The sequence below is a fragment of the Bos taurus genome, chromosome 13 (genome assembly GCF_002263795.3).
Source record: "Bos taurus isolate L1 Dominette 01449 registration number 42190680 breed Hereford chromosome 13, ARS-UCD2.0, whole genome shotgun sequence".
In the NCBI taxonomy this organism is placed as follows: domain Eukaryota; kingdom Metazoa; phylum Chordata; class Mammalia; order Artiodactyla; family Bovidae; genus Bos; species Bos taurus.
In genome coordinates, this window is record NC_037340.1 from 37,891,631 (window position 1) to 37,905,178 (window position 13,548).

At 48.1% G+C, this 13,548-nt stretch overlaps 1 protein-coding gene across 2 annotated transcripts in view; it reads right to left on the bottom strand.

The window, feature by feature from the left end:
- Positions 1-13,548, bottom strand: part of BFSP1 (beaded filament structural protein 1) — a 38,320-nt gene that overhangs the window by 14,101 nt on the left and 10,671 nt on the right. For both annotated transcript variants that reach the window (NM_174247.3, XM_005214324.5), the window contains 3 exon segments: positions 4,238-4,345; positions 6,569-6,661; positions 7,581-7,676. In NM_174247.3, the coding sequence (NP_776672.2) occupies positions 4,238-4,345; positions 6,569-6,661; positions 7,581-7,676 (297 nt within the window).

The following is a 13,548-nucleotide window of genomic DNA, read 5'->3' on the forward strand; positions in this document are numbered from 1 at the left end:
GCCCTGGCCCCACTGAGGGGCTATGATGACTGGTCTCCCTGGGAATGTACAGCTTAGCTACTCCATCCGAAAGTCATGGCAACATTTTAAAATTAGCAAAAAGCCAGCTGTAAATATCTCATGAATCAGGCTATGGAAGGCCCAGGCCAGGAACATGAGTGGCCCAAATGTAGAACATCCTGACCCAGCATGGGATTCCCACCCCCGCCTCCCCCCGCCTCCCCCGCACAAATTAGTGACCTCCAAGTGTGGTTCCTGGGCTAGCAAGCAGCACCTGGACTTCAGAAAGGTAGGTTCTTGGGCCACAACCCAGACCTACTGAGTCAGAAACTCTCAGGTGGGTCCAGACATGTGTGTGTTTTAATTTGAGCTAATCAGGCAGACTTTTGGCCCCAGTGACCTTTACCCCTTAGCTTCTGCCCAAGACTCTGTGGTGTTAGTTGGCAAAGGGACTTTGCAGATGTAAGCAAGGTTCTTAAGCAGTTGAGCTTAAAAAATAGAGAGACTATTCTAGATTATTCCTGATCACATGAGCCCTCAAGAGCAGAAATCAAAGAGAGTAGATGCATGAGAAAGAGTCAATGTCCCTGAAGATGGAGGAGGCCACCCACCAAGGAGAGTGGGCAGCATCTGGAATGACTACTGGCAGTAAAGAAACAGGATCCTTGTTCCCACAGGCACACAGAACAGAATTCTGCCAGCGTGACTGGGCTTGTGTCCACTTCTCCAAATGCTTAGTCACACACACACATGTACACACACACACACACACACACACACAACTTATACACACATATATGCATACACATGTACACACATTCAAAAATATTCACACACATTATACACACATGTGCACACACACACACACACACACACACACACACCCTCCCTCTATCCTCTCAGAACCTCAGAGAACACTACATACTCATCAAGTCACCAAATCAACGTGCCTGGTCCTCAAGCCACAGTTTATCACCAGAGCAGGATGAGTTTTAAGGGGTCTCTGCAGCTGGGGTCTCTGCCTTGGGGACCATCTGCAGACCCCCATGTGCTTTCCGAAGCCCCTGAGTCACTGCACAGTGAGGGGTGTGTGGTGCGTGGGGCAGGAATAGAGATTCTGGACTCAGGTCCTGAAATTTGGTAACACTGAGAACCCACGAAAACCACCACACCCCACAGGGCTCCAACATGTGATTCTTCTGTCGGCATTGGTGGAGTTCAGTTCAGTTCAGTCGCTCAGTCATGTCTGACTCTGCGACCCCATGAATCACACCACGCCAGGCCTCCCTGTCCATCACCAACTCCCAGAGTTGACCCAAACTCATATGCATCGAGTCGGTGATACCATCCAGCCATCTCATCCTCTGTCATCCCCTTCTCCTCCTGCCCCTAATCCCTCCCAGCATCAGAGTCTTTTCCCATTGAGTCAACTCTTCGCATGAGGTGGCCCAAGTATTGGAGTTTCAGCCTCAGCATCAGTCCTTCCAATGAACACCTAGGACTGGTCTTTAGAATGGACTGGTTGGATCTCCTTGCAGTCCAAGGGACTCTCAAGAGTCTTCTCCAACACCACAGTTCAAAAGCATCAATTCTTCAGCACTCAGCTTTCTTCACAGTCCAACTCTCATATCCATACATGACCACTGGAAAAACCATAGCCTTGACTAGATGGACCTTTTTTGGCAAAGTAATCTCTGCTTTTTAATATGTTATCTAGGTTGGTCATAACTTTTCTTCCAAGGAGTAAACATCTTTTAATTTCATGGCTGCAATCACCATCTGCAGTGATTTTGGAGCCCCCCAAAATAAAGTCTGACACTGTTTCCACTGTTTCCCCATCTATTTCCCATGAAGTGATGGGACCAGATGCCATGATCTTCGTTTTCTGAATGTTGAGCTTTAAGCCAACTTTTTCACTTTCCTCTTTCCCTTTCATCAAGAGGCTTTTTAGTTCCTCTTCACTTTCTCCCATAAGGGTGGTGTCATCTGCATATCTGAGGTTACTGATATTTCTCCCGGCAATCTTGATTCCAGCTTGTGCTCTTCCGGCCCAGTGTTTCTCATGATGTACTCTGCATATAAGTTAAATAAGCAGGGTGACAATATACAGCCTTGACGTACTCTTTTTCCTATTTGGAACCAGTCTGTTGTTCCATGTCCAGTTCTAACTGTTGCTTCCTGACCTGCATACAGGTTTCTCAAGAGGCAGGTCAGGTGGTCTGGGATTCCCATCTCTTTCAGAATTTTCCACAGTTTATTGTGATCCACACGGTCAAAGGCTTTGGCATAGTCAATAAAGCAGAAATAGATGTTTTTCTGGAACTCTCTTGCTTTTTCGATGATCCAGCGGATGTTGGCAATTTGATCTCTGGTTCCTCTGCCTTTTCTAAAACCAGCTTGAACATCTGGAATTTCACGGTTCACATATTGCTGAAGCCTGGCTTGGAGAATTTTGAGCATTACTTTACTAGGGTGTGCTGCTGCTGCTCCTAAGTCGCTTCAGTCGTGTCCGACTCTGTGCAACCCCATAGACGGCAGCCCACCAGGCTTCCCCGTCCCTGGGATTCTCCAGGCAAGAACACTGGAGTGGGTTGCCATTTCCTTCTCCAATGCATGAAAAGTGAAAAGTGAAAAGTGAAAGTGAAGTCGCTCAGTCGTGTTCAACTGTTAGCGACCCCATGGACTGTAGCCTACCAGGCTTCTCCATTCATGGGATTTTCCAGGCAAGAGTACTGGAGTAGGGTGCCATTGCCTTGTCCGTTACTAGGGTGTGAGATGAGTGCAATTGTGCTGTAGTTTGAGCAGTCTTTGGCATTGCCTTTCTTTGGGATTGGAATGAAAACTGACCTTTTCCAGTCCTGTGGCCACTGCTGAGTTTTCCAAATTTGCTGGCATATTGAGTGCAGCACTTTCACAGCATCATCTTTCAGGTGGAGTAGAGACAGAGTAACATATAACGTTTAATGGTATACGTAGAGGTGCAGATTGTTTAAATTCTTGTTCTCTTGTCCTTTACATGTACTTGTCAAACCGAACATCAATTTACTTTTGGATTTGGGAAATGTGGTCAAACAGGAAGGAGCATGTTCTAACCCAATGTCCCCATCAGAACAGCCAGATACATGGAACCACAGAAAGAAACTGAAGGAATCACGGAGGTGCCCCGCAAAGCCTGTGAACCACAAAAGAAGCCTGTAGAAATAGGACCGAGCTTTTCTGGTGAGTTCAGTTTGCAAATTAAGCTTCACCAAGAACAGAAAAGGGGTGGGGTGAAAATGCAAAGTTTCCACTAACAAATTCTGAGCAGGAGCAAATGCAGAAACAGCCCCTCTCTCCAGTCTCCCCTCTGACTGGAATCTGCAGTCAGATTCCAGAGGAGAGAGTTCAGGTCAGAAGCAGGAAGCACAGATTCAAACGAGTGGAGGATTAAAATCCCCAATCTGTGACCATTTCTTATTTTTTACAACAATTTTAAACTGGGAAAAATGGGTCGGTTATGCACAGGTGGGAGCTTACCCTTGGTGGGGGAGGGGGCCTGAGGGAACCTCTCGGGAGCCAGAAATTAGTGGGATCTATTGTCCCTGCTTCCCTGGTGGCTCAGACAGTAAAAGTGTCTGCTTGCAATGTGGGAGACCCGGGTTTGATCCCTGGGTCAGGAAGATTCCCTGGAGAAGGAAATGGCAACCCACTCCAGTACTCTTGCCTGGAAAATTCCATGGATGGAGGAACCTCGTTGGCTACAGTCCATGGGGTCGCAAAGAGTCGTACACAAGTAAGCAACTTCACTTTCACTTTCTCTGTCCCCTCTGGCGCAGGCCCTTTCCAGTCTGAGCAGGAAGGGCAGTGCCCTGGGCAGCCCTCCGTCTATGCGGACAGCTGGTCACCCCCCTAGGGACGCTGTCTGTCACTTGAGGGCTGGGCACACAGGTGTGCCAAGTTTGTGAGAATGTACAGTGAGACAGGGCTTCCCTGGTGGCTCAGTGGTAAAGAATCCATGTGCAATGCAGGAGATGTGGGAAATTTGGGTTTGATCCCTGGGTCGGGACGATTCTCTGGAGGAGGGCATGGCAACCCACTCCAGTACAGAGGAGCCTGGCAGGCTATATAGCCCATGGGGTCACAAAGAGTTGGACACAACAGAGGGACTAAACAACAACAAAACAACACAGTGAGACAAACGTGCGCAAGTCTCTCGGGCACGTGACACCAGAATGAGCCTGCAGAGGGTGGGGCGCACCTGGGCCTGCAGCTCGGTTCTCTGGGCTTGCAGGAGGCAGATCATCTCCCTGCCGTCCTCCAGCTGGCACTGCAGGGCGGCGGCTTCCCGTTCTGTCAGGAGCTTCTCCTGTACAAAGAAGCCAGACTCAGCATCACACACTTGTCATGGGAGGAAACACGTAGAGGAGCGGAGAGGCCTCCTGTGTTCTGCACGTTCACATCCCCCTAACCCCGCCCTCAGATTCACAGGCTGAGGCCCTGACCCCCTCCTGCCATGGGAAGGCATCTGGGCTGGGACTTTGGCAGGAAGGGAGGTGGAGATGAGGTCACTAGAGTGGGGCCCCCATGGTGGGATTAGTGCCCTTACAAGCAAAGAAGGAGGCACCAGGATCTAAATGTGCTTTGCAAAGTGCACATGAATCCCTGAGCATCCTGCTGAAATGGGGATTGTGACTCAGTGGGTCTGCTGGGGGGTCTGGCTGGAGATTCTGCATTTTTCTCAAGTTCCCAAGTGATGCTGAGGGTCTCTGACAATCACTGACGCCATCAAACTAAGTCTAGATGGTTCTACATTCCTACAACTCAGACAAATGGGGCTACAAGGAAACAGACTATTATGATTTTATAAGTGTGCTCTGATACAAAACACCTTTGAATTAAAGGGGAAAATGTTTGCAAAATACAATAAAGCGTCTGGAAAGAAATCTCTGACAAAGAAAATTATGTTTTAGGAAAAGCTGTGTTTTAGACCAGTTCACTTGTGACTTCCCAGGTGGCACTCGTGGTAAAGAACCCACCTGCCAACGCAGGAGGCGTAAAGAGATGTGGGTTTGACCCCTGGGTTGGGAAGATCCCCTGGAGGAGGATATGGCACCCTACTCCAGTATTCTTACCTGCAGAACCCCATGGACAGAGGAGCCTGGTGGGCTACAGTCCATAGGATCACACAGAGTTGGACACAACTAAAGCAGCTAAACACACATGCACACAGTTCACTTGGGGTCATTGGTGAGCAATGTGGACAAGAATATCCCCATCAAGGCCAAAAGAAGTAACCCTTCTGCCTCTCAGATGTTACTTGGCAGGATTCAACTATGTTCCAAAAGCAAATTTGGGGATTTCTTTAGCTTTGATATAAAAAGTTAGGTTCAAATAAACATAAAGCAGTCAGCTACCCTTGCCCACTGGTTCTGCAGGGTGTGGGCTTGAGCAGACTTCTATCCTAAGTCATCTCTGCAGAAAAACACAGAATCTCATCAGCTGAACAGTCCACAAAACCCTGACCTCAGTGTAACACTTCTCCAGAGAAAGACCACATGACATTTCTGTTTTAATCTGTATCCTTCTCAGTCTGTTTCTACACATACCGTATCATGCATCACAAAATCCCATAAACCACAGTAGGAAAAAATATAGGTCAACATCCTGTTGAACTGTTAAAGAGCTGAGTGAGGAAGGAATCTGGAACATTATACTGGGAATACAGTTTTACACCCAAATTCCAAAACAGCTTCAACCATCTCTAACCGGTCCTGACAGTTTTCATGCCCCAGACTTGCCTCCTCATTAGTAGAGCCTGACCTGAAAAACAGAGTCACTCACTATCTTCAATTTTCTGGATTCAAAATTATGGTCAAATTGATAAGGGGAATAAGAAAACAAACAACCCAATAATATATAGATATAGATATAGATATATATGCAAAAGACTTGGGTCTTGGTCCAACACAGAAGATACGTGAATCATAGATACATGGATGGAAGATAAGCATCCATATGTCTTGACTGAAAAGATACTCAACAAGGAATTCCCTGGTGGTCCAGTGGTTAGGACTCTGTGCTTTCACTGCTGAGGGTTCGATCCCTTTCGGGAACTAAGATTCCTGCAAACCATGTGGTGTGGCTTAAAAAAAAAATGCTCATAACAAGATACACAACACATTTATTAGAACAGCAAACAGCAAAACCAAAATAAAAGCCCAACATCCCAGTGCAGACAAGAAAGCAAAGCAACAGAAGCTCCCATCTGTGGCTGGGGGCGGGGATGCAGTGATGCTACAGAGCTTGGGAGATAGTCTGGTAGTTTCTTATAAGCTAAACAAGGAAGAGAGGACAAACACCTAGGAAGACGGTCAGCAGCAGAGTTTACGTCCTCAAATGTCTAGATACCCTTGTTCACTTACAGACTGAAAGAGCAAAAGAGTAAACTTGAATATGAATGCTCAGGTTGGGTTGGGGGCCCCAGACAGTCCAACCTGATGACTCTCCCTGGGCCTCTGGGCACCAGCTCTGGGGCTGCAGGACCAATGCCCACGTGTGGCCACCCTGCTGCTGCGGCTCCTGCTCTTACCTCCCGCATCCCACTCGTTATGGCAGCTGCCTGCGGCGTGGTCTGGATGATCTGCTGCAGGATGGTGACATAGGTCTGAATCTCCAGAAGATTCTGTCAGGGAAGGAAAGAGTTCTCATTAAAACCTGAACTGCCTGAGTTTCTCCCTCCGGGCTAATGTGACCCTCGGGATATCAGACAGTGACCTGCTCGGAGGGCGCCTGATGCCTCCTTTTATCTACACAAAAGCCGCCCTCTGCCGCCTGGAGCAGGTCCTGAGGCAGAGACACAGACACTGAAGCTGGAGGGAGGCCAGGTCCCCGGAGAGGTCAGCCCTCAGGTCTGCTGTGCTCAGGTGACACAGCTGGGCAGGAAAGGAGTGTCTGGCACTTGCATTTTCAAGATGCACAAGCTCAGAGAGGTTAGACCACTGGCCTTAGGTTACATAGCTCCGGGACTGGACTTTCCCAGAACACCAAGCACCCCCACCCCACCGCAGCATGAGGCTACGAGAAGCCGGTAGGGCTGTGGGCAGAACACAGCAGTACCTGAGAGAAGGCTCTTGCTATTGCTGTTTAGTCGCTAAGTCATGTCCGACTCTCTGCAACCCCGTGGACTGTAGCCCACCAGGCTCCTCTGCCCATGGGATTTCCCAGGCGAGAACACTGGAGTGGGTTGCCATTTCCTTCTCCAGGGGGCTCCTGCGGGCCACATGTTCCCTCAGAGGCAGCAGTGAAAATTTACAGTTTTTGCATTTTCTCCATTTTCTGATCTGAACCAGTTTTGCCTAATCAAGACGGATTCACGTGCAATCACTCTGTGGAGTGTAATGTCTCCCATAGATACTGGCTCCCACCCCATCCCCTGACACACACACCCCAAAACCACCCCCCCTCCCTCTGCACGTCTGGTTCACTAAGCACTGTCCAGCCCAGTTCACCTGGGCAGCCCACTGCAGCCATCTCATTTTTCAGCCACGAGAGCCCCGGACTGGTTTCCGGTGGGAAAGGGCTGCAAGAGGGGTTGTGGTTACCTTTTTGTACCTGTCCTTGGCTGCACTGATGTCATCCTGCAGAAACTGGGCTTCAATCTGAAGACGCAGGTTACGTAGCAGGGCTTCGTCTGCCTCCTGCAACAAGAGGGTCACAATTCCGATTTGGAGAGGCCATGGGGTGGGTGTGAAATCTGAACACACAGACCACTGGGGGTCTGGTTAACAGGCAGACTGCTGTTTGGTAGGTCTGGGACGGCGTCCGGGATTCTGCATTTCTAGCAGAGCATTGGGTTAGCCCACTGGACCTGGTCTACCACAATAGCTCTCAGGCAGGGGTGATTCTGCAGCCCCCCCTCCCCGGGGACATTTGGCACAATCTGGACATACTTTTAATTGTCACCATTTGGGAGGTGGAGTGCTACTACCGGCATCGAGTGGGTAGGGGTCACAGATGCTGCTAAACGTCTCACAATACATAGGACAACCTCACACAACAAATAAACCTCCAGTCCCTAATGCCAATAGTGCCAGGGCTGAGAAGCCTTGACTAGAAAATTCAGGGAGAAACAGTATGCTTGCATGCCAATAACCTTAAAATTGCTTCCCTGATGGCTCCCGTGGTAAAAATCTACCTGCAGTGCACAAGATGCAGGTTCCGTCCCTGGGTGGGGAAGATCTTGTGCAGGAGGAAATGGCAACCCACTTCAGTATTCTTGCCTGGAAAATTTCATGGAGAGAGGAGCCTGGTGGGCTACAGTCCATGTCCGGCTCTCACAAAGAGCTGGACATGACTAAGAGACTAACACAGTTTCGAATTATGGTGCTGGAGAAGCCTCTTGAGAGTCCCTTGGACAACAATCAAACCAATCAATCTTAAAGGAAATCAACCCTGAATATTCATTGGAAGGACTGATGCTGAAGCTCCAAAGCTTTGGCCACCTAATGTGAGGAGCCAAATCATTGGAAAAGACCCTTATGCTGGGAAAGATTGAGGACAGGAGGAGAAGGGGGCGACAAAGGATGGGATGGTGGGATAGCGTCACTGAATCAATGGACATGAATTTCAGTAAACTCCAGGAGATAGTAAAGGACAGAGAGGCCTGGTGTGCTGAAGTCCATGGGGTCGCAAAGAGTCAGACAGGACTTAGCAACTGAACAATGATAACACATTCGCAACCTTAAAATCTGACACATCTGTATTTGTTCTAGAGCCTCTCATCAGTGAGTTGAGTTTCTAAGACTAAGAAACAGGTTTCCCTTAACACTGAAACCTTTACTTTAGAATGAAGCTAGAGCCCTATTTTATACCATTCAAAAACGAACTCTAAATGGGTTAGCTGCTGCTGCTGCTAAGTCGCTTCAGTCATGTCTGACTCTGTGCAACCCCATAGACGGGGGCCCACCAGGCTCCCCTGTCCCTGGGATTCTCCAGGCAAGAATACTGGAATGGGTTGCCATTTCCTTCTCCAATGCATGAAACTGAAAAGTGAAAGTGAAGTCGCTCAGTCGTGTCTGACTAGCGACCCCATGGACTGCAGCCTACCAGGCTCCTCCGTCCATGGGATTTTCCAGGCAAGAGTACTGGAGTGGGGAAATGGGTTAGAGACTTAAATAATTTTATACTGAAACAAAACTCCAAGAAGAAACAGGAAAAAACCTCCCTGGCATGGGTGTTGGCAATGAATTTTTGGACGTGACACTTAAAGCACAAGCAACAAAATAAAAAATTGGCAAGTAAGACTATTTCTTGCTGCTGTTTAGTCGTTCAGTCATGTGGCATCTTTTGCCACCCCACAGATTGTAGCCCACCAGGCTTCTCTATCCATGGGATTTCCCAGGCAAGAATACTTGAGTGGATTGCAATCTTCTTTTCCAGGGGATCTTCCCAACCCAGGGACCAAATCCACATCTTCAGCATCTCCTGCACTGCAGACGGTTTCTTTACCACTGAGCCACTGGGGAAGCCCAAGCAAGACTATATCAAACTCAAAAGCTATGCATAGCAAAAGAAACCATTGATGAAGTCAAAAGACAAACTCTCAAGTAGGAAACCTTAATTTTAATAGCTTTCTCCCGAGGACTGTTGACACTTACCTTGGGACCACCCATCTTCAATACAAAATGCATTTTTTTAGCATGAATGCTGAGGTGAAGAGTGTTTGCTCCTTTAAAGTTGGAAATGACACAACAGAAGGTTGAATGTTCTTACCAAACTTTTTGATAATTCACCAACTTTTATCTCATCAATCTTCCTTTGACCAACCAAACAGGTGTGAAGAAGTATTTGTGCTCTTAATAAGAAAGTAATACGATGTGTGGAATTGACTTAAATGCTTCAACAATTCAGTGAGATGTTACAGGGCCAAGGACCTTGTTCCTCTCCCAAGACACCTCTGCCTTGCATTTCTACCAATACCTGAGGCCTTGCTAAGTGCGTTTTTACTGACTTCCTAATGACTTATTAAAAAGCACTATGAATGTTAGCAACAGGCTCTCATCCATACAGGTAGAATGTGGTCTGCTAAAATACTTAAGATGTTCTCCACCCCTGCATGAACACAGTTAAGACAGTCAAGGTATGTGGACAGGACAAGATATTCTGAGACACTTGCCCTCCTGGTACTAATAGGGGTTAGGGTCATCATGATGCATTGTCCCTGGGAGAGCACAGCATTACTGATGGTCTCACGCAGATGCTCCAGGGAAGGTGGAAGGCCCCTTGGAGGTCCTGGTGAATGGGCTTCTGAATTACTCAGAATTGTCACATAGCCTGAGGAAGCCTCTTCAACAGAGAAATGCTGAAGGAAAGGAAGCCTGGTGTCTTCCCAGCAGTGGAAAAGGGCTGAGGAGCCAGAAATACCCCAGGTAATCTACAGACCCCAAGGGAAAAAGAGTCAGGCCTCAGGAAGGATAGAAACCAGTGCAGTCCCAGCAAAGCAAGTAGCAGCGGGCTGTGGCCTGGACACCAGGATGACCAGCTCCAAAGGCACTTATCTCTGCCCCTCAGGAGCGACATCTCTGAGAGAGAGCTATGATTGGCCCACATGATCACGTGACTGTTATCTTGCTGACAGTCCTACCAGGACCACACTGACAGGAAGGAAGGTCCAAGGGCTCAGGAGTGCAGCCCTGCCCACTTCAGGCACAGTGGTTCCTGGTGGAAGCGCCTCTCAGCTCCAAGGAGTGAGCCCTGCTTAGTAGGAACAGCTAGCCCTGGGGCCAGAGGCGGGGCAGTGCTGGGTGCAGACGTGTGAGGCAGCCCTTTGGGATGTTTTCCCACCTGCCCCATCCCTCGACCCCTCAAGACTGCTGAGGATGGGGTGGGATAGGGAATTCTCAAACATCTGAAACTTTCACCAAAAATTCATCCACAACTGATACACAATTACTGGACTGAAGACCTTTTGTGTAATGACTTACAAAGGGCTATCCTTTTGTAAAAGTTTTAGAAATAGAAGGGACCCTAGAGGCCATGGGTCCTCAGACATTTTGTAGCCACATCCTGCAAACAAAACATCTCAGGGAAGCCAACATATAGAAGCAAAGCAGAGATGTGTTTCATAAGGGACATGATGGTTGGTCGGAGGCGGGCGCGGATAGGAACCCTGACTGTCCAGCAACCCTCCTCCATCAGATGCCCCTCAAGCAAATCCGAGGACCTTAAGGGCTCTGCCTAAGACAGCTCAGAAACGATAGAGTCTCAACTTACAGACAGGGAGACTTGGAGCCAGTGGGTCATTCAGCTGATTAACAGAAGTTAACAGGAGCTAACAGGCCTGGGGTCTGTCCTGGACTTCTCCCTACTAGTCAGGAGTTGAACGCTGAGTCCTGACCCCACCCTGCAAGGTGCCTTCTGCTCTTCCCTGACCTTCCTCAGGGTCAAGCCCAATAACCCCTTAGGTCCCATCAGCCAACTTTTTAAACTGCTGAGAATGATAACAAAAGGCCAGCCCACATTTGCCCTTAAAAGAGAGATTAATCAGATGCCCTGCAAGCACATTCTCTCGCTTTGAAGACAATCATCTGATAAACTGCCTGGAAAAACTCCCGAAGGTGAGTCGCTGCTGCTGGAATGTGCAGCTGCTGGTAGAGGGGGGTAGAATTCTTTTGGAAGTGTTTTCTTTTGTTTGCACCAGAATTCAGCAATGTGTGGACGCTTGTGTTTTTATTATGCTTTTGGATGCTGTCAGCTGCAGTTTCAAAAGCTCCACCAGCAGAAAAGCGTCTAGATTTTTCCAAATCAAGACTCTGAGCCAAAAGTCTAATTTTAGAAAATGCTCCAACCCTGATACTGTGTGTTTTACATCTAGTTGAGTGGTTCGCAAAGTGTGGTTCCTGGACCACACTATCTGGAAATGATTTGAAAAATGAAAGATCTGGTGGATCCCAGACCTATTGGATCAGAATTTCTGGGGTGAAAGGACGAGGAAACTGTTTTAACACACCTTCCACGTGTTGCTGATGCTAGATCCACTGGTCTAGACCATCTTTCTTCAGGGGGGCTTCTCGAGTAGCTCAAATGGTAAAGACTCTGCCCACAATTCGAGAGACCTGGATTCGATCCCTGGGTCGGGAAGATCCCCTGGAGGAGGGCATGGCAACCCACTCCAGGATTCTTCCCTGGAGAATCCCTTGGACAGAGGACCTGGCAGGCTACAGTCCACTGAGTTGCAAAGAGTTGGACACAACTGAGCGACTAACACTTTCACTTTTGAGACCATGTTTTAGAAAGGGACTGGAGAAACTAACTGGAGTCCAACATACCCTTGAAAAATCAACCTTGCTAACTCAGCCACAGAGATGCTGGAAATCCATTAAAAACTTCAACTGTCTGTCAGTTCAGTCGCTCAGTCGTGTCGACTCTTTGCGACCCCATGAATCGCAGCACGCCAGGCCTCCCTGTCCACCAACTCCCAGAGTTTACCCAAACTCATATGCATCGAGTCGGTGATGCCATCCAGCCATCTTATCCTCTGTCGTCCCCTTCTCCTCCTGCCCTCAATCCCTCCCAGCATCAGGGTCTTTTCCAATGAGTCAACTCTTCACATGAGGTGGCCAAAGTATTGAAGTTTCAGCCTCAGCATCAGTCCTTCCAATGAACACTCAGCACTAATCTCCTTTAGGATGGACTAGTTGAATCTCCTTGCAGTCCAAGGGACTCTCAAGAGTCTTCTCCAACACCACAGTTCAAAAGCATCAATTCTTCAGTGCTCAGCCTTCTTCACAGTCCAACTCTCACATCCATACATGACCACTGGAAAAACCGTAGCCTTGACTAGACGGACCTTTATTGGCAAAGTAATATCTCTGCTTTTTAATATGCTATCTAGGTTGGTCATAACTTTCCTTCCAAGGAGTAAGCATCTTTTAATTTCATGACTACAATCACCATCTACAGTGAATTTGGAGCCCCCAAAAATAAAGTCTGACACTGTTTCCACTGTTTTCCCATCTATTTCCCATGAAGTGATGGGACCAGATGCCATGATCTTAGTTTTCTGAATGTTGAGCTTCAACTGTCTGTATCTACACCCAAACCAGTCCAACTAAAAAAATTTAAAAAAACAAAAAAACCAGCTGCTGGGACTTCCCTGGAGGTCCAGAGGTTAGGACTCCACGCCTCCACACTTCCAATGCAGGGGGCACAGGTTCAACCCCTGTGAGAACTAAGGGGAACTAAGATCCCACGTGCTCCCAGATTGGGCCTAAACAAAAAAAAACAAAACCAACTTCCTGCCTTCCACCACCAGCCTCCTCCAAAACTCTGCTTCCCAGATCCTTCTCCTCTTCTCCAAAAGTTCATCCCCAGCCTCAGAGGAATTCTTGTACGGACGAAGGCTTGTAGGCCTGAAAGCAAAAGTGCTTTTACCTCTTAAACTCCCTCACCTCTTGCTCTTTTCCAAACATGTTTAAGATTCACGACTCACACAGAAAAACACACATGGCAGCTTTAGGTATTTCTTTACCCTGTTTTCAAGTGAAAGCCTTCAGCTAGAACTTACAGCAT